The 18,784-nt window shown below is 34.0% G+C and overlaps 3 protein-coding genes and 1 long non-coding RNA gene across 5 annotated transcripts in view; 2 read left to right on the top strand and 2 right to left on the bottom strand.

The window, feature by feature from the left end:
• The window catches only part of LOC119068856 (serine/threonine-protein kinase tousled-like 2), a 72,672-nt gene extending 65,203 nt beyond the window's left edge, over window positions 1–7,469 (bottom strand). Inside the window, exons 1-2 of one of the 2 annotated variants that reach the window (XM_037172682.1) lie at window positions 6,955–7,469; window positions 3,459–3,520 (exon numbers count right to left, since the gene is read on the bottom strand). Coding sequence is in view for 1 of the 2 variants with exons in the window: in XM_037172683.1 (XP_037028578.1) it covers window positions 3,459–3,489 (31 nt within the window). In the remaining variant the exon portion in view is untranslated. The remainder of the gene's footprint in view (window positions 1–3,458; window positions 3,521–6,954) is intronic. The other variant, XM_037172683.1, reaches the window with a different exon arrangement.
• Window positions 7,470–12,634: 5,165 nt separating this feature from the next.
• On the top strand, window positions 12,635–14,030 carry LOC119068871. The gene is made up of 2 exons (XM_037172710.1): window positions 12,635–12,762; window positions 12,830–14,030. Exons 1-2 carry the CDS (start codon window positions 12,660–12,662, stop codon window positions 13,942–13,944), a joined length of 1,218 nt encoding a protein of 405 aa, XP_037028605.1. The 5' UTR covers window positions 12,635–12,659; the 3' UTR covers window positions 13,945–14,030.
• A 1,232-nt stretch (window positions 14,031–15,262) lies between these two features.
• On the top strand, window positions 15,263–18,120 carry LOC119068898. Its single transcript, XR_005086240.1, has 2 exons — window positions 15,263–15,399; window positions 17,018–18,120. It is a non-coding gene; the product is annotated as an uncharacterized LOC119068898 (long non-coding RNA).
• On the bottom strand, window positions 15,410–17,008 carry LOC119068879. The gene has a single exon (XM_037172720.1). It carries the CDS (start codon window positions 16,938–16,940, stop codon window positions 15,927–15,929), a length of 1,014 nt encoding a protein of 337 aa, XP_037028615.1. The 5' UTR covers window positions 16,941–17,008; the 3' UTR covers window positions 15,410–15,926.
• Window positions 18,121–18,784: the final 664 nt, after the last annotated feature.

Genomic DNA, 18,784 nt, shown 5'->3' with positions numbered 1-18,784 from the left:
GTTTTTCCAAAACTATATATCGTGCAGGAATAGTTATTTACGTATATGTTGTGGACGGTATATTTTAGGCAATTTCGCCGATTGTAGCGCGAACGAAGTGAGGGCGACAAGCGAAAGTGCCTAAAATAAACCGTCCACAACAGATGCGTATACAACTTTTCATGCTGAGGGCCTAAGTTACGAGAAAAATTCCGTAATTTATGTCCTAGGCAAGAAAAAAACTTTATTTCTTTACGATTTATGGTGCGGGAAAAGAATTACATGATTTTTTCTATGACTATACGATTGATTAAATTTAATATGGTGAATGTGAAGTGTGTGTGTTTTCAAGTAAATTGCTGTGTTTTGTCTATTTCAGTTGTCCGATGCACAAAACGTTGTTCGTACCTCGACAGGAAATGGATTTGTTCAGCACACGTCAGCAAAAGCCAAAGCACTCAATTTTTTGTTTCGCTCAAGTGATCGACATCGTAAGATTTTAGGCTTTTGAAAAGTTGATGGAATAGATGATATTGTCGGTGATGCATTTTTTTGTAAATTTGGTTTCCCCCGACGAATATTCACTTGTTTGTTGCGGCTCAAACTCTTCCGCATCTGACTCACAAGAATCCTCTGAAGAAGAATCCTTCAGTGTGCATATTTTGAACATAAAAGAACGTTGGACTTGTTCTAAAATGGAACTGATCAACACTGTACACTGTTATTTATTGTGCGGGAGCTTTTAAAATTAAAACAAAAAGGAAATAGTGTGGTTTTGCATTCGCTGGTCCTTCTTTCCGATAATCACACTTATCAGCATTTACTCTCATTTACTTTCAATTCCTTACAATTCCACATATTTCCAGTCAATTCCTATCAATTCCGGTCAATTCCGATCAATTCCGGTCAATTCCATCAATTCCAATTATTTACCGGATACTCCGGCAATTCCTTTGAGGGTGTGTAGTCAATTTCCCGAGTCGGTTACCCCTCGAGAGAATCCCTTGGAACCCTATAGTTCCTGGAGAGTTAATTCTCAATAAGATCCTAGTTTTATTAAAAAAAACAGTTAATCAGGATCATAAATGATGATTGCACCGAGACAAATTACATGAGACCTTCGACCAAGCTGTGTCCCCTCATTTGGGAAAAAGAAAAGTTCGTTAAGTGATAATTATAGCTGTACATAATTCATAACCACAAAATATCTAAATTTAATCGAAATTGCATTTCAATTATGTTAAAACCTAACGGCATGCATAATTAGTATTAGAGTATTAACATAATCAATATCATTATTCATTCAAAAGATTGTCAAAAACAGTATTTAGATCTGTTTCAAACGAATTAGGAAATTAACAATTTGATACACTGGTGTCCAGAAAATTGCTAATTGCTAATATTATTATGGAGATGCACTAGTTATTCGTACAAATAAGGCTTCGACAAATGGTCGTTATGGCTCTGTGTAGGCTCAAAATTTTGAGATGTTGTTTTTTCTCATTAAATTGTTAAAACAAAACAAAAACTTAACAAAGTAAGATTTTACTAACAGTGTACAACATAGCTTTGCTACAATCATCTAAACACAATGCCGTATAGAAACCGTAACTGAGCACAAATCACTGCAGAAAAAAAAACATTCAAAAATGTGGCACAAATGATCATTCAAATAATCTTGTATTGTATGATGATGTTTTACGAAGTACAAATAAATATTCTAAATATAAACTCCACTGGTGGAAACGTTTAATTAAAACTTTTAAACACAAATATTTTCAGTGAGTAGTTACAATTTTACACAACGTGAATTAATATCACATTCAGATTCAATGAATCGTGATGATGTTGAGATGATCATTTAAATGTGGTGTACGTATACAGTGTGATTATTTGTACACACATTTTCGATATGAAATCTAAAAGTGTACGTACAGTTAACGAAATCTTTATGTTGAAAACATTTATTCTCTCGTTTACTATTCCAAAAATTGGAATACCACAGCATTTTTCTCTTAGATGGTCGCTAAGCAGACGGTTTAATCGAGGGTTTCTTTTATTGATTAGTTACTTGGTACCTTGTACTACTCTCAATGTACTGTATCAAGCCGCAAATGTCAATTGTACAGATAAATTACACAAATTCTAATTTGAAAAAAGCAACCGTTCCACGATTTTGGAGACTTACATTAATGCGTGGTATAAGTTTGTTTATTAACTATTAATAGAGAGTCGGACATGATATGACTGAATACGGTATGATCCAGTGAATACTAGCAGTGGATGTGAGGGAACAGAAAAACGAAATCGGAGAAGTAAAAAAAATTAAAATTTATAATTGCTCATATAAAAGTGCCGATCGTAGTACGTACACATTTTTATGTGTATTATATGCATGGCTGATGCTCAACAGGTCATATCTCGAAAACCTGTTAAGCTATAAATCTGTCTCATATCAATCTGTATGCTGATGTGTGCAATCTATATGCAAAATTGTTTGACTGTGCATGGCGATACACAGACTTTGTAAATTAAATATTGCAACAAAACGAAAACTAATTTATTAAACGCTGGTGTTAATAGGGCAATGAGATCCTGGCTTCCGGGATTTTTTTTTTCAAATTCTGTTTGATGAGAACAAGACTAGGGGACCAAAAGAAGGAAATACTTTCATCGAGAAAGGGAGGTTTCGATGTATTAATCCTGAATGAGTAATGATTTATCGTTCGCGCTTTTCCCGCAACATCTTTATTACCGATCGGCTAGGGATGGATGGGAAAGGACTTTTATTACAATTGAATTAAATTTTTATGAAACAGCTTATTCGTAAGACTTCTCTCAAGCTTCGGGATCACATGTACACGTCATTTAGGTTCGAACTTTACGTATAGCAAAAGAAGAAGAAAAAAACAAAATGATTTTGTTGGACTTTGAAACATTGGCTTGATCAACACAAACAAGCAATATTTGCGAATCGATATCCATCTTCTGTTATCGACCACGAATTTTGTCAAATATTTGGCAATGCTTTCAGCAAAAGAAGTAACAGAATTAATCAATTATTCCGTGTGTAAATTTCACTGGAGTGCAGTTCAGGACCTAATATCACAAAACATTTTGACGAATTTAGTGAAAAATTAGAGAAATTTAATGAAATTAGTAAAATTTAGAGAAACTTAGCGAAATGAGTGAGATTTAGTAGAATAAGAGATATTTAGTGACAATAAACATCTGATGCAACAATAGCAGCTGCTCATAATTCTGCACCTCAGCAAAATTTACCGAGTGTATTCTAGCGCTTTGTTTTACCGTTTTCAAAAAGTTTACCGACAAAAAAGTATTGGTTGTGGATGAATTTTGGAAGCCGGGTTTTCATTGAAAATCAACCCTGCTCTATCTAGATTTTGTAACTCGAGACATTGTCGGACTTTCATTATTACAAAACAGATAAATCCTTAAATTTAATTTACTGCACTTACCTCCACCTCTAAAGTTGCGCAGCTCATTCATCCCTTGGGATACAAGTTTTCTCCATCCGCAACTGAAAAAGAAGAAAATTTTGTAAAAATAAATAGAAAGTTAACCAGTTGTTCAGTGCTTATTAAAATTAATTGAATTTTAACATGAACTATGGTTGAAAGCTTATAAGTAATTTTTAATGTAAGAAACAAATACCAACAAGAAACGTATGAATTTTTGAATTCTGGAATAAGCGACCGGAATCTCAATGGAGACATTCCGTACGAAAATATAGAAATAAATATTGGCTTTCTCGCTCTGTTGGAATATTTTGAAACGCTACATATATAATAATCAGCAACCCTTTACCTGTAAAAAGCGTGAGCGTGACATATAAATTAAATGTAAATCTTTAAGAAACAGCAGATTGAATCTGTTACCTTCTTTGTTAAAAGAATCGCTTTTGATACAAAATCTTTTACTTTATTACCGGAGGTCATTGCATACTTTTGACCGTTTTCTAATAAAATCCAGGTTGAATATGCTTGCTAGAGAAATTTACAATGGAAACAGGAAACAATCGCGAAACCAGGAGGTTCCCGAGGGAACATTAATTTGTTGTCAGTAATAGTATATTACGTCCGAGGTTCCAAGTTGTGTATTTGATAAGTGGGGTGTTACAGCCCGATCCGAAGGGGAGGGCTGTATTCCCCACTTGTCAAATAACAACTTGGAACCTCGTAAGTACAATGCTTTATGTGATTAGGCAATGTAAATGAAAATGAAACATGCCGCAACACGTAAATATAATTAGTGACTAACACGAAATTATATTCTGTGTTGATCATTATTAAAGCACAGACATTTGCTCCAACAATAAAAGTTTGCCAAATATGACAAAATTGTGAAAATTGAGAAACACAGAGCGTAATGTTTTGTGCGCCAAGTCATCTAATACAAATAAACAGCTGACCGTTGAATTACAAAATAATCTATTGTTAGCGGTATCAAATGCAATAATGAGCGAGTAGTAGTTCGAATCTTAAAGAAAGTGAATGTGTAAGAAGCTGCCGACAGAGAAAACACATAACCTTAAACGTTGGCAATTTTTTCAATGGGAATTGGTCTTAAGTCCGAGTAAATTCAGTAATCACGAAAAATACAAACGTTACCCGTCATATTCCAGATTAAACTTATGTTTCGCGTGCTCCTATAGTTGGTAAAGTTTTAATTTTAACGACAGCGCTGAAAAAACGTCAGGTAATTGATGGATGATATCTAAACTAAATGAGGGGCTCCAAGTGGTAGGTATATTGTACAAATAAAAAGTGCAGAAGAATCAATGATAAAAAAAATAGCGCAGATCCTTTGTGGACGGCCCATTACAACGAATGCAATACCACAATAATCTAAGTGTCAAAGAAATAAAGAGCAAAAACTCGATCATTAGAGACTCTGCAGATTTCACAAGTAAGGGAAATTGTAATCTGTTGTCGATTATTTGTTACACTTGTTTGTCTACAGTGGCTCTTAGCTGCAAAACACCTCATAGTTCTGAAGAATGTTTTGCTCTCGAAGAATCATCACTAGCAGTCGGTTCAATTAAAATGTGTTCAGGTATTGATCATTACCCCAGGCCAATAAGTAAATAGTAAGTAAATGTCCTGATAACAGGCCCTGTGTTTCGCACAAAATCTGTAATGTCATTCATTTAACCTTTAATTTTACTACAAAAGAACACATCATCGCTAAATGTGGTCGTCAACCGATGATTGGCCGTTTCTGAAAGGTTAACCATTCGTATCAACCTGATTATTACTATTATTATCAAAATTATTGTCCAATGTGTCAACGTAATTTACTGTCCAACAATTAAAATTTTCAATTTTCAATGATTCTTATCTTTATCATTGATCTAACATTTTGCATTTTGCAATTGACATTCCAATAATTTTTGTTTTTTAACTACACTGTTAACATATTGCTGAGGAAGTTTATACATTTCCATAATTTGAACCAGTAATTTATGGTCGAATAAGATATATATATACAGTCAAAGGCGCCGAATACGGTGTTGCTACGACGCTTGGGCAACACTTAAATTCGAATGGAAAAGACTGTATTTTGCAGGTTTGAGAAACTCTATTCGAAAATAGAAATCGGCGCCTTTGTGTATAGCAATAGCACCAAATGCATAGATCACCATCTTGTAAAGCACATAATATATATGTACGTACATGTTATGAAACTGTTAGAATAACTGCGTCGTCATACGTCTGCGAATACTGTTTTCATGGCACTGAGTATGTTTTGTGTGTCGTTGGTTTTTTTTTTGTCTGTTCTGCCCCTTTTCATTTTATTATGAATTCACCCTAATTTTCGATGTTTAAGATTTTCCAACAACGCAAAAGTGAGAAACGGCTTACACAAAAATGCTTAATGGAATGACATAAATAATTGCGTTGTCGGTAACGTCGTATACCTATTCATTTTAATGTAAAGGGCTAATTCGGTAATGTAAATAAAGAAGGTTTGTTGCTATACACATTTCATTGTTCGAAATAGAGAAAAAGATGTTCTCAGTCATTTAATAGCATCCCCTCCCACACACACACACATACACATATCTATGAAACTGGGTCGGAGTGGTCGGAGTCGATGAAAATGCGTTTCTGAAAATTTAATTTCATGTGATTTTGACATATTATCGTGCTATGGGCATCTGAACACAATTTTTAGGGTCTGTTACAGGGCGGAATTTCTAGGGTCTGTACAGGGCGGATATTTCTAGGGTCTGTTACAGGGCGGATCAAGAATATATTGATGGTAGTTAAGTACACAAGATCTACAAAAGTGTCATTATCATGGGTTTGATGTCAATCAACAATTTTCGACCTGACTTGTTTTTAACTATATGTTGCCAAGAAATCAGTGCACCAAGGGGTTTCGAGTGAAAATCAAAACTTTCACCTGAAACAACCAGCTGATTTAGACGTTAACCACAAATATTTTCAACTACCTATGCCTTCACCTGCGGGAATATTTAACATTCGCATCGAATTTTAGAGATTTTTTTTTTCAATTGCACAACGCCTAGGAAGGCTCCTTAAAACATGGGTATTGAATTTATTCGTACAAAATGTGTCCAGCCAGTTGCTTTTTCCATTTCATTTTTTTAATAAACAAATTTTCTATTTTGCTCAGATTTTATTGTACAATTTCGTTCAATACGTTAATGCTGAATGCAAAAATTGATTCGTAAATTAGGAATTGTAATGACGTGTGACTTTTAGCTCATTATTATTACAGAATCACAGAGAAAAAAAAATGGTCAGGATGATAATATAATAATGAGTTTCTAACTGTCACTCTGTGACATAAAATTAAATTAGATGATCAATGCGACTGCAGAGGACGACGAAATATTAATTATATTTGATCAATTTAAACATAATGTCCACTTCGTACACACAGCCATTAAGTCATTAAATTTATAAATTTTCTAAATAAACTAACCTGTTCAAGACGAGCAGTAGTAGCGAAACATATAGAAATGTTATTTGACCGACAAACAAAAAAACTTTGTTCGTAAAATTTCCACAGAAAAATTCACTACACACCGAATGTCAAACAATCGTAAAATCCTCCGATCAATACACAATTTTAATTTGATTTGATATTTGAACACGCTAATATCAATATTCAATGATTCGAGTTTGAATGCACAATTAATGTATCAATTTTTCATTAATTTCATCAAAATTAAGATGGCGTCTCGTCTTTTTTTTAATTTTAAGCCGCAGACAACAAATCGTTAACAAATCTGCTAATCTTCTATTTTGCTTTGCGAAACCGATTACGTTGGTGTCCGAAAGAGTAGAATTTGTTTCTATTTAACAAAACTAATTCATTTCGTCGCCTTTTTTATTGTTTATCGTTCACAATGCACCGAATAAATTTAATTTCAACCGAAATATGATTTTACGGCCACTTCACTTTACACCTCTTCTGTTTTGTTTAATTTTTTTTTGTTGCTCTCCTTTTTTTATTTTGGTGAAATACTCTCGCTCTTCTTGAACCTAGTAGCGAGATCTATGAACATTTATTGGAAATGAATAAAAAAAAATAATTGTTTGATTGAATCATATGGTTTAAGATTGTGGCGATGGATTTAAATTGAAATTTATTTGATTAAACTAAAAAAGTTGGGCACATTATTTAATTGAATTATCATAGATGAATTTATGTGTTTCAGGAACATCATATAAATACATAATGTGTTATGATGGATATAGGTAACCATAATGATTGAACTAAACCGGTAATAAAACAGTGTTGTCATGTTTCTCGATGCTATGACGACAGTATTTTTTTCCGAAATAGGAGATCGCATTCTTTGTCAAGGTTGTAAACTGTAGGAAGTCAAGTTTACATCGTTGGTTTTATTTCCACCTGTCTTTTTGTAACTTTTTTTAGCCACTTACTGGGACAAATAGATGTTATGTGCCTTTCGTCCATGATGTAATTCGAATAAGACAGTTGCACAGCGTTTGTCTATGTCTGTAGATGAAGAATCCTTATTCAAGTTAGAAGATGAGCATACATGGACTGCATAAGGGTTTAAGCGATTTACTTCAAGCAGTGCCGCCTTTTCCATATGGGGCAAATGCCAGTGGCGCCCGAAGTGGAGCAGAAAAAAATGGCGCCCGAGGTCCTTAAAAAATTTTTGCTTTTTTTAGCGCCAATTTTTTCAATTGCCCGATGGCGCCCAAAAGCTAAAAGTGGCTTTGACTTCAAGCAAAAGGTACTTCTTATGGCAGCTGCCAACTAGAAAACTATTTTGTACGAAAGTTTTTTCCATATTTTTTTACAATGTCAAAATTGGTTTGATACACTGGCCAATTTCAGTACTCTATTTAGATTACCACTCATGCTTGAAGTGCGTTGGTTTAAGTATTTTTATTCAAAAACGTGAGGGAAAGTTAACTTTACTGATCACGGTGAGCTTGAAATTTTTTTTATTTGACCTCTCGTAGACATGAAATGTTTTTAGTGGTTTTTGTAGAGGGCGGCAGCACGAGTAGGAATAACATAACAAGAAAATATTTCGATGGGAAAATTTTTAATTAGATCGATTTTTCGTTTTTCTGTGCCCTGCAGGAAGCTTCGAAAATTGTTTCAAACCTACTGGTGACTTGTTTGATCACAAAAATATAGTTACTGTTTAGCCTGAGGTCTAGGCTTTACAGCGATACCAATCATGACATTCATGACTACCAACAAACATCTTTTATGAAGGAAAGTCATTCTACTATGTCGATGTGAATTTTAAAGGATGTATCATACGTGGATTACTTATATTTTCTCTTAAAAAGTTTTTTTAGTTAATTAACATAATTTAAGGGGTTAATAAAAGGTCAAAGGATGAGCTTGGATTTCATTCTGACAAAATCTTTGTTGGTACACCTGAACCACCACCCAAATTTCTTCGTATAATGTCTCATTTTTTAGTGGAAACAACTAAAATGTTGCAGAATTAGCTTAGAATGACTATTGGAGAAACTACGAACGAAACAAAAGAAAGGTTTGTTAATTTTTGACTCGAGATAATGCAATTTACTCATGGGTGCAATTTACAAAGAAACCTATTTCGAGTTAAAAATCTTCTTTCGACCTTTTATTAACCCCTTAAATTATGTAAAATAACTAAAAATAATTTATAAGAGAAAATAAAAGTAATCCACGTATGATACAGCCTTTAAAATTCACATCGACATAGCAGAATGACTTTCCTTCATAAAAGATGTTTGTTGGTAGTCATGAATGTCATGATTGGTATCGCTGTAAAGCTTCGACCTCAGGCTAAACAGTAACTATATTTTTGTGATCAAACAAGTCACCAGTAGGGTCCAAACAGTTTTCGAAGCTTACTGCAGGGCACAGAAAAACGAAAAATCGATCTAGATAAAAATTTTCCCATCGAAATATTTTCTTGTTATGTTATTCTTACTCGTGGTGCCGCCCTCTACAAAAACCACTAAACACATTTCATGTCCACGAGAGGTCGAATAAAATTTTTTTCAAGCTCACCGTGTGATGGACGGATCGAAAACTTTACCTCAAGGTTTTAAATAAAATACCTTACTTGGCAATGAGGTAATTGATGTAAATGGTACTTCTTGTGTGTTTACTTTTTACCGACTTCGGTTACGCCTCGATCGATAAATTTCACACAAGAAGTACCATTTACATCATTTTCCCTATTGTTAAGTAATGTACAATTAATTATATGTCAGGAAAACGAAGTACATTAATAGAGTAAGGAATTTGTTCTCGTATAACTCGTTCGTCAAGCAAGTCGCCACCGGTCAGCAGTGAATTTTTATTTTTTATTTTTAGAAGTTGGCACAAATGCATCGATATATTTTATCACATACGCACGGTGTTCGGATGTCAAAATTACTTAACTAGAAGTTTAATTCAAAAATTACACTTCAGGTCTATGTTGTTGTCTCGTTTTCGCTTATGTGATAAAATAGAGTACACACTTGTCACTATCAGTCTCGGCAAGCCTCGACTTCTTCGTGACAAGTGTGTAATATATATTACCATCTGAAAACCCGTGTTTCCACAATACCAATCAGTGAAATAGTTAGTTAACGTCGGGTCAGTGGATATTGAGTTGTACTTGGAGTGAAGTAACTACTAGGCGATACACTTTTTTATTTTTAAGTAGAGTTAATTTTAGGTTTAACTTAGTAGAAACAATTGGTCTGCTACGAGGCTACAAGGCTGTATAATGGTTAGGGGAAGGATCATAGTTTGATGATAGCATGTCGGATTTACATACTAAAATACACTAGTCATGATGATGTATGGAATTAGTGTGTACATTTTTCTACAATGATTTTATCAGAAGCAGTGCGCCGTCGAGCATCTAAAAAAAATATCCATCTAAACAATGTGAATTAAATTTATATCTAAAATATGTAACTGGTGTGAGGGATTCCTTTGAAAATCCACCTATCAAAATCGGATGAACCTAATCAAACTAGGCATTACCCGAAAGTACTTAAGCTCAGCTTTCGAACAAGCCCACTCTCAACCGGAACGTCCATTTATAACGGCCAAAAAATTCGGATAAAAAACACTATCTTTCCAGCTTCGGAGATCTTCCGCCAGCAACCAGGTGTTGCTCGAGACTGTGTGAGGCCTGTTTTGAGGTCTACTGGCAAAGACCTTTTAAACCATGTATATATCCACCCTAGACGATGGTCCGATTTTGATAGGTGGATTTTCAAAAGAATCGCTCTGTACAATTTCTGTTTGATGAAAACTGCATCATCTAGTAGTTACGAACTTCTTGATAGTGACCTACTTTTTTAGCGGAATGGTGGCGACACCAGTCATTTTAGATATAAGTTTTATGCTGTCTCATTTGTATGATACGGTCAAACCCTCATAATATAGACTGTTATGATCAGAGCGAGAAAACCGAAGACTAGTTATTATAACTTGCCTTGGGGTACTTGTCAAATTATTTGCTTCTCTTTCAACGTGGTACGTTGAGAGCGAGAGGGCAGAAGATCAGTTTATTTTAACTTGCCTTGGGGTACTTGTCAAAATATCTTCTTCTCTTTCATCATAACACTCTATACCTTCACAGTACCTTTACCTAATGTATACAATAAGACCTAATATCGGCGTCAAGGAAAGCCAATTTGGCCTAAAATGCTCTACACATTACTTGTTCCAGAAACTCGTGGGCTAAGGTTAGCTTTACCAACGAACGTCAACACAGACATAGCGATTTCATATAAACAAACCCACCTCTTATGAGAGGTGAGTTTGTCTATATGAAATCGCCATGTCCTCCGCTTTGTATGAACAGACCATACCTGGTTTATACTTTCATTGAGCTTTACCTCATGAAATATACAGCCATAATATTCAAATTATGATTTGCTTTCCACTGAAGGATCTCTGCGCACGATTAAATATACTAGATTTTCCGTTTGATTTTTCTATAACCTGTATAGCAATCGAAATTAATTGTGAATTTAAGTTAGAAGATGAGTAACCGTTTATGATTAGTTTTAAGTATCAATTATATTTTTACGAAAGATAATAAAATCCATGCGATAAAGATTTAGCTGTTCAGACCTAACTTGCTGTAGCTAACTTGAAGCTAGCGAAAATAAAATTTCACTTGTATCTATTTATTTCTTTAACACTTTACCGACGGTGTATCTTTATTATGCTTTCACTTCTCGTTGCTTAACGACCAATGTAGACTTTTCTATTACCGCTAGACAGTCGCGAGCTAGACATGTGAACTGAAAATCCCTTGTGAATAATTGTTAATGGCAAACCCAAGATTTTATATGAGGTGAGGAGGTTATGCAGTTAACTAGAACCCTTATCGCAAAAAATCCTCTGAACTATACTCTTTCATACGAAATTTAGTATACAATTTTGGTTCAGTTGAAATTTTGTATTAAAATCGATTAATCGATTAAAATGCAGTTCAAGGTACTAACATTTTTGTGATACGGTCCGCACCTCATACAAATACTAATGAAAGTATTATAGGTCCAATGTCAAAATTTGTATGTAGCGGAGGAAATAGCGATTTCATACAAACAAACTCACCTTTTAGTGAAAATCATTGAAAGGTGAGTTCTTTATATGAAATCTCTATTTCCTCCGGTATGTATGGACAGACCATATCTGCTTTGTACTTTCATTGACAAATACAACATTCGACAAACCCAACTTACAGTAGACATTTTTAATAAAGATAATTCTGATAGACAGGTTTGTGTGAAAATCCAACTTAATAACACAAAACGGTTGGATTTTCATTTGGGATTATCATTAGCAAAGATAAAAGACAGTAAATAGTGGTTGCACTTAGCACGGTAATCATCGTTAGCTTCACTAAAAAATTTCATTAGCGAGCAGAACCTTAGCAATAAACTAAGGATACAATTTCAATATATAAATTTTTGCATATATTGCATTTTAATACGTTATGCATTCGTAAAAGGTACAGTAATAAAAGAGCTGCTGCACATGATTTTGAAACCTTTTAATTAAAAATGGTTAATTAAGTTGTTTGTCAATTAAGCTAATGCAATTATGACAATGATCATGATCATATTTAAAGCGGCTGTAGTTACAATCCATAAGTCACTGGATACAGAACCGCCGTTGTAGAAATGTTTAAAATCCTCAAGACGTTTCAAACGAACAACTTTCTGATGAACAATGTCACGAGACAATTTGCCAATTTCTACGATACGGGTGAATATCATTTCATAGGTAACTATTAGAAAAAAATTATGGGTTCTAACTTTTAACTCTGAACGCAATCAAATTAACTGAATAGACGGATTAAATTACATTGGAAATCGTGGTATATATTGGACAAATCCGAAGTCATCCTATATAACACGTGTGACAGATGACTATGACCAGTGTGTGCAAGGTAACCGATCCAATGACAATACATGCTGGTGGTACTTTCCCAAAAAGGTAGTCACCATGATGGAAAATAGTTATTGTGAACAAGACATCAGAACCATTGAAAGCGCTGTACGAAGTTGGAAGTTGATACAAAACGCTCCCAAAAAACATATTGATTGGTATGTTGCTACAGCCAGATGTTTTGCGTGGTTTCCAGAAGTTTCAATTGAACAAAAGATTTTCGCTACTAAGCATTACGGTTGCACATTCTACACCGATGATGCGATTGAACAGTTGAGTTCTGATCGACAATTCAATCCTGCTGCTACCGAATTACTTAACAATTTGCGGCTAGTCTTCAGTCAAAAAAGTGGTCAGGTAACAGACATGCGTAAGTTTAAAGGTCAATACAACATTCCGGATAGTTATATCGAAAAGGCAGTTGAAGCTATTGCGATTCAAACGGAATTTGTGCGGTTGGCCAGGCAATTATTAAAACCCAAAATTTTCGATTTTTTCATACTTGGGTGCTATCACTATTTAAGCGGGGTTACCGCTGAAAAGACTCTCTTTCAAAAACACTGCCATTCGAAAACAATTATTGACCAACAGGAAAATGAAGCTGTAAGAAATCATTCAATTGGTTTCAGATGGATATTACCCACAGCTATGACAGACGAAACTTCAGTGATCCATTTGAATCATGATAATCCTGCTGTCGAGCTGGCAACCATAAATGCAATACTTGAGAATGACATAATTGGTTACTTTAGGGATATCCATCTCGATTTTACGCCAATGACACATCTTGATACAGATTCGTCGGGACAATCTGATTTAGATGCTGCAAGAATGGTTACGAACCGAACGAATGAAATTAAAAAAGTTTTCGCGTATCTGTGGGAAAATGTTCCATCCGAAAATGCTAAGCATTACGAATATTTAGCGAAATATGTTGGATTTTTAACGGACTTCAATTTTGTTCAGAGTGTACGTGGTACAAATTTCAGATACGGCTGGATTCCACATATGGATTAGATTTGTCAAGAATTTTAAAATCTTGATTAGAAGCTGAATTTATGTCATGCTATCAAAAAATACAGAAAATAAACGTAAAGGTGTGATGGCTATAAATAGTTTATTTAACAGTCTTTTCAATTTTGAGAGGTGTAGATTTTTTTATCCACTTGATGCACACAAAACAATACGTCAATAAAGCGCAACCTGATGGATGCATAAAAGATTTACATCTTTTGTAACAGATTGCACCAATGGCAACCCATAATAATTTAAATTTATTTCTCTATCAAAATGACTTTGAAATCCAAAGACAAATTTTCACGAAAGAATACATAAGTAAAACCTTATTATGATCTTCAGAATACGGCAAGGAAATACAAGATTATGCACCTCTTACCAAAATTGCCAAAATCGACCAGCAATGCCCCCACGTCAAGATAACAATTTTGGTAAGAGGTGCATACACTTTTTTATCTGCCGAGAACATTATATACCGAGATAAAAGCATGTAAAATCCATTACATAACTCGGGATAAAAAGATGAACAGTCTCGTTTTCGTGTGTTTATTGACCTCGGCTTCGCCTCGGATCAACCAAATTCACACGAAAACTCTACTTTTCATCTTTTTATCCCTAGTCATGTAAAATACTATTAAATTCCTGCAAATGCAGCAACAAATTTTAGACATTTTTTCGAGAAATTCAACGCTTTTACTTTCCTTAAGTTCAAATATGAACATTTCACCGTTACTAAAAGTGTTTAATTCAATTTTCCATTAGCATTTTCCTTAGAGTAATCATAGCCAATTCGCAACGTTAAAAATATCGAAAGTCCTATTTAATTTCCATACACAAAGGCTAATGTACTACACATTCAATCTAGCACTCGACACAACATAAAGGCTTTCGAAGTACATATCATTTGTCTGAACCCGTGGCTTTGGCGCTAGAGTTCTCGACTCATAATCGAGAGGTACCATGTTCAAATCCGCGACTGGGCAAGATGATTTTTCCTTCATTCGCTTTCTATGTAACACTCGTAGATATTCTAATAGTCCGTTGCCAATTCGCAGCTTTAAAAATATCGAAAGTCCTATAAAATTGCACAACTAATTTGCTGCATAAAACAACACGGGTCAATTTCTATTATTTTCGTTGTGTTTGTTGATATCGGTGGTAACTGTATGTAAAAGGTTCTCAAATTGTAAAAAAAAAAATCCTTCTTAGTAGGCACATTTAAATTTTTTGCGCTAATTTGCCCACCAATTTAGTAGGGAAAAACTCACACTATCAAATATTACGTATTTCATGTAGGTTGTCTGCAGACTCGGCGACTGACAACACTGAATGTCACTAATGTCAGATTTGTTCCAACAGACACGAATTTTTACTGTGGAGAATTTATTGAAATTTAACCGTTTTTCGGCGATAATCATTGTTGATTTGTACAAATTAGTGATCAGAAAACTTGATGTAAGTAATCGTGTGCTAATTATATCGAAATCACATGAATTTAGTGTGGAATAAAATGACGGATCAATTCTCTTCTATCCTAGACATTTCCATTAGAATTATGTGTTCTGAGCCCTTTATTGGTTAAGGAATATTAATTTTGATCTTCCTGTAGTGAATAAGATAGTAGAAGTTAATTAAATCTCACAAAATCAAAACATTAAAAATCTAACCTCAATTTTCAATACCAATTCTAAATTTACTCGATGTGAATTGTAAAAAGATAAAATGTACAAGAGATCTAAAACGTTGACAAATGAACCTTCAAACGTTAAAAAAATACACAGTTCGTCACTTATCTTCTGCGTTTCGAATTGCAAATGCACCTTAATGACAAAATAATTCCAGAACCAGTTTTGGCCACATCTTCGCTGTAATATTTTAATGAGCCATGCAACCACAACTAACTTTAAAACGCATAGCTCATCAAGCACGTAAAATGAATTTAACCAATGAAATAAACAGTGTTAGAACAAAGATTTTATTTTTTAAATTTCAAAGTCTGATGGGACTACTGAAGGACAAATATTGACAATGCATGAACATGTAAAAACTATCATATCGTAAAGATCACCATCGAATAAATTATCTTCCTTCGATATTGCAGACATTTTAGCAATGTCCGAACAAATATTAAACTTCTGTCTCAGAATGTTAATCACTCTCTCTACGTGAATGCGTAGACTGGAGAGTTTACGTGAACTCTCAAGCTCCGTTGGGTGCAATTGATTTCCTCGATTAACAAAACATGGTAGTTCCAGGTGTGCATTTTTTGCGTTTACTTCATGCCGAATTAGGAATCCTTTATCGGCTAACATTAGATCACCTTCTTGAAGATAATTCAAAATACCACTTTTCAAAGTAGCTGCTTTGTCGCTAGTTCGGCCGCCGAAAGCTTTTGATATAAATATGATAACACCTGACATGCTGATTCCAATCAAATACTTAAGTGTTGTATGACTCTTGTAAACAGAATACAGCTGAGCAGCTGCTCGCAAATTGGTACTCCTTTCACAAAATATTTCGAAACAGTCGACGATTATCGTCACTTTCTCCTTAAGCAATGAACGGAAATAGTTAGGAGTACTGAAAATTAACGTATTTCGCTTTTCCGGCCAATGTACAATTTTTGTGTCCTTGAACTTCTTAAATAAAACAAAAATGCATCTGTGAAACATTCTGGCAGCTGTTGTTCCATCGATTTGAAAACGATAACCCAAATCAGTAAACGTTGGGTTAAGCCTGAGCTTCATGAGAGTTAGAACCAACATTTGAAATTGTGATAATTTGCAATTGAAGTGCGTGGGAAAAAAGTCTTTGACCAACTCCCAGAATTTGCTTAGTAGCTTCCAATTTGGAAATCCAGTGAAGAAAAGTGTTCTTTTATCATTGTCCTTGAAATAGTTAAAATCAATTAACACGGTCGATAGCTTCAATAACAGCTCATCTCTTTCGTCAACAACTCTCTGATAATGTTCGAACAACAAATCTATGTCATTCATTCTAAGATCTGTTTGTATCTCTGTTGGCAAAAATATAATTTGCTCAATGATTTCAATGAGTTTTCTTTTTTTTGTAGGAATGAGTGAACTTGTACCAGGACTCGAATCACCACACATGGTATCTTGAACGACTAAAGCAGATGACTTATGATATCAATTTAGTTAAGGAAAACAAAAACACCAACCTGTTAGCGATTCCGGATTTTTATTGTTCTGATCAATAGTTACTTCTAAGGCATTAGAAAAACATTCAATTTTTTCGTGCGCTTGAGATGGTAGTATATTTGATTCGCCAATATTGTTATGCTGTTATCAATCAGTAATTTGGTAAATATTCTTTTGTTACGATTCTACACTAAACGTAACGCAAATTTTTGATTTTTACACGAAATTGTTAAAACCTTATACCTACTAACTACACTTTAAACTTATTAAACCTAAAACTAAACAGAACAAATAAAACTAAATAACAAATTCAATAGAACAATGATAACAAAATTTTAAAAATAAAACAAAAAATAGAACAAAAATAGAACAAAAATATACATATAAAGAGTTGTTAAGGCTCATGACAGCAACAGTTTTAATATTGTTTAATGTTTTTGACTAGGAATTTTGAATATGTGAGCATTGAGGTCATTGAAATGTTGCCTACTGTCAGTTTGCTTTTGATCTAAATACTTTTACCAGTAAAAATAAGTGAAATGCAATACTTTCATATTAATGTTCATGAATCAATTTTTCTTTAATGTGGATGGGAATTGACCTTTCCCTTCCAAGGGAAAAGTCATTCCATCCTTCTTAAAGGAAAACGTCATACTGCACTCAGGAAATAATTTGATATTTCGTATCACGATGAGTAAAATCGGGCTAAGCCCTCGATCACTCATCTGGATACGAATTATAAAATTCCTTCCCTTACATAGTAATGTGAAGAACATTACATTTCATACAATTTTTTAAAATTTTAAATTTAAAGGACGAATTTTAGAACAGCCATACGATTGTTTAATTTAGTATGAAACTTGTTAAATTATTGAATAATAATATTGGTATATATACCCGCGAAGCATTTTTCTTGCGAATGAAATATTCAACTTTCTTCCAATTTTTCGAATATTCTCCAAGATTCTTGTTAGGGATCCAGTCCACATCTAAATAATCGTCGGCTTTTGAAGGTCTTTCTGTAAAAAATAGAAAATTCATACATGTTCTTCGTACCATAATTTAGAATCGGATTACTTTTCACAAAATGGAGAGAGCAAATTCTTATTTGATCAATATTTTTCTTCTTCTCATTCAATAATTGAAGCCAAACATTTCCTCGATCTGAGTACTCATCACTTCTATTGGGAATGCGGAAAAGGCTCATTTTCTTTGAGTCGTAGTACTTGCAAATGTAGCATTTTGGAGCCATTTTCTGTAAATGTAAATTCAAAAGATTTTGTTTTCTTCAAAGGATGAAATGGAAGTAATTTACTCTGCGTACTACAAGGGATTAAGTGGCGATGTCAAAGAAAGATATCAAGAAAAAATTCAGAAAATTGGCTGTGACCCGTATGCCTTAAAAAAGAAAGAATTATCAGTAGACCCAAAGAATTTCCCAGAAATAACAATTCTGGACATAGGAGAGTATTTGATCCATTCCGTTAGTTCATTCACAAAAAAGAAGTTTTCGGCCTATAAAAGTACCGAAGCATACAAACATTTCGAAGCTGGATTCGTCTTAGATATTGGATCAAGAAAGTATAAAGAGCACGCAATTTTAAAAGGAAGGGTGAGTTTCGTTCATTGAATTTATTATTTACTTAAACTGAATTGTAAAGGTCAAACATGGACAAAAA

The sequence above is a fragment of the Bradysia coprophila genome (genome assembly GCF_014529535.1).
Source record: "Bradysia coprophila strain Holo2 chromosome X unlocalized genomic scaffold, BU_Bcop_v1 contig_20, whole genome shotgun sequence".
Classification (NCBI taxonomy): domain Eukaryota; kingdom Metazoa; phylum Arthropoda; class Insecta; order Diptera; family Sciaridae; genus Bradysia; species Bradysia coprophila.
Note: the sequence above shows the minus strand (reverse complement) of the source record. Positions and strands in the feature narration are given on the sequence as shown.

Coding starts and splice junctions, on each gene's coding strand:
- LOC119068871 (XM_037172710.1), top strand. CDS start 12,660: ATGTTTAAAATCCTCAAGACGTTTCAAACGAACAACTTTCTGATGAAC. Junction 12,763..12,829: donor GGGTGAATATCATTTCATAG/GTAACTATTAGA, acceptor TTAACTGAATAG/ACGGATTAAATTACATTGGA.
- LOC119068879 (XM_037172720.1), bottom strand. CDS start 16,940: ATGAATGACATAGATTTGTTGTTCGAACATTATCAGAGAGTTGTTGAC.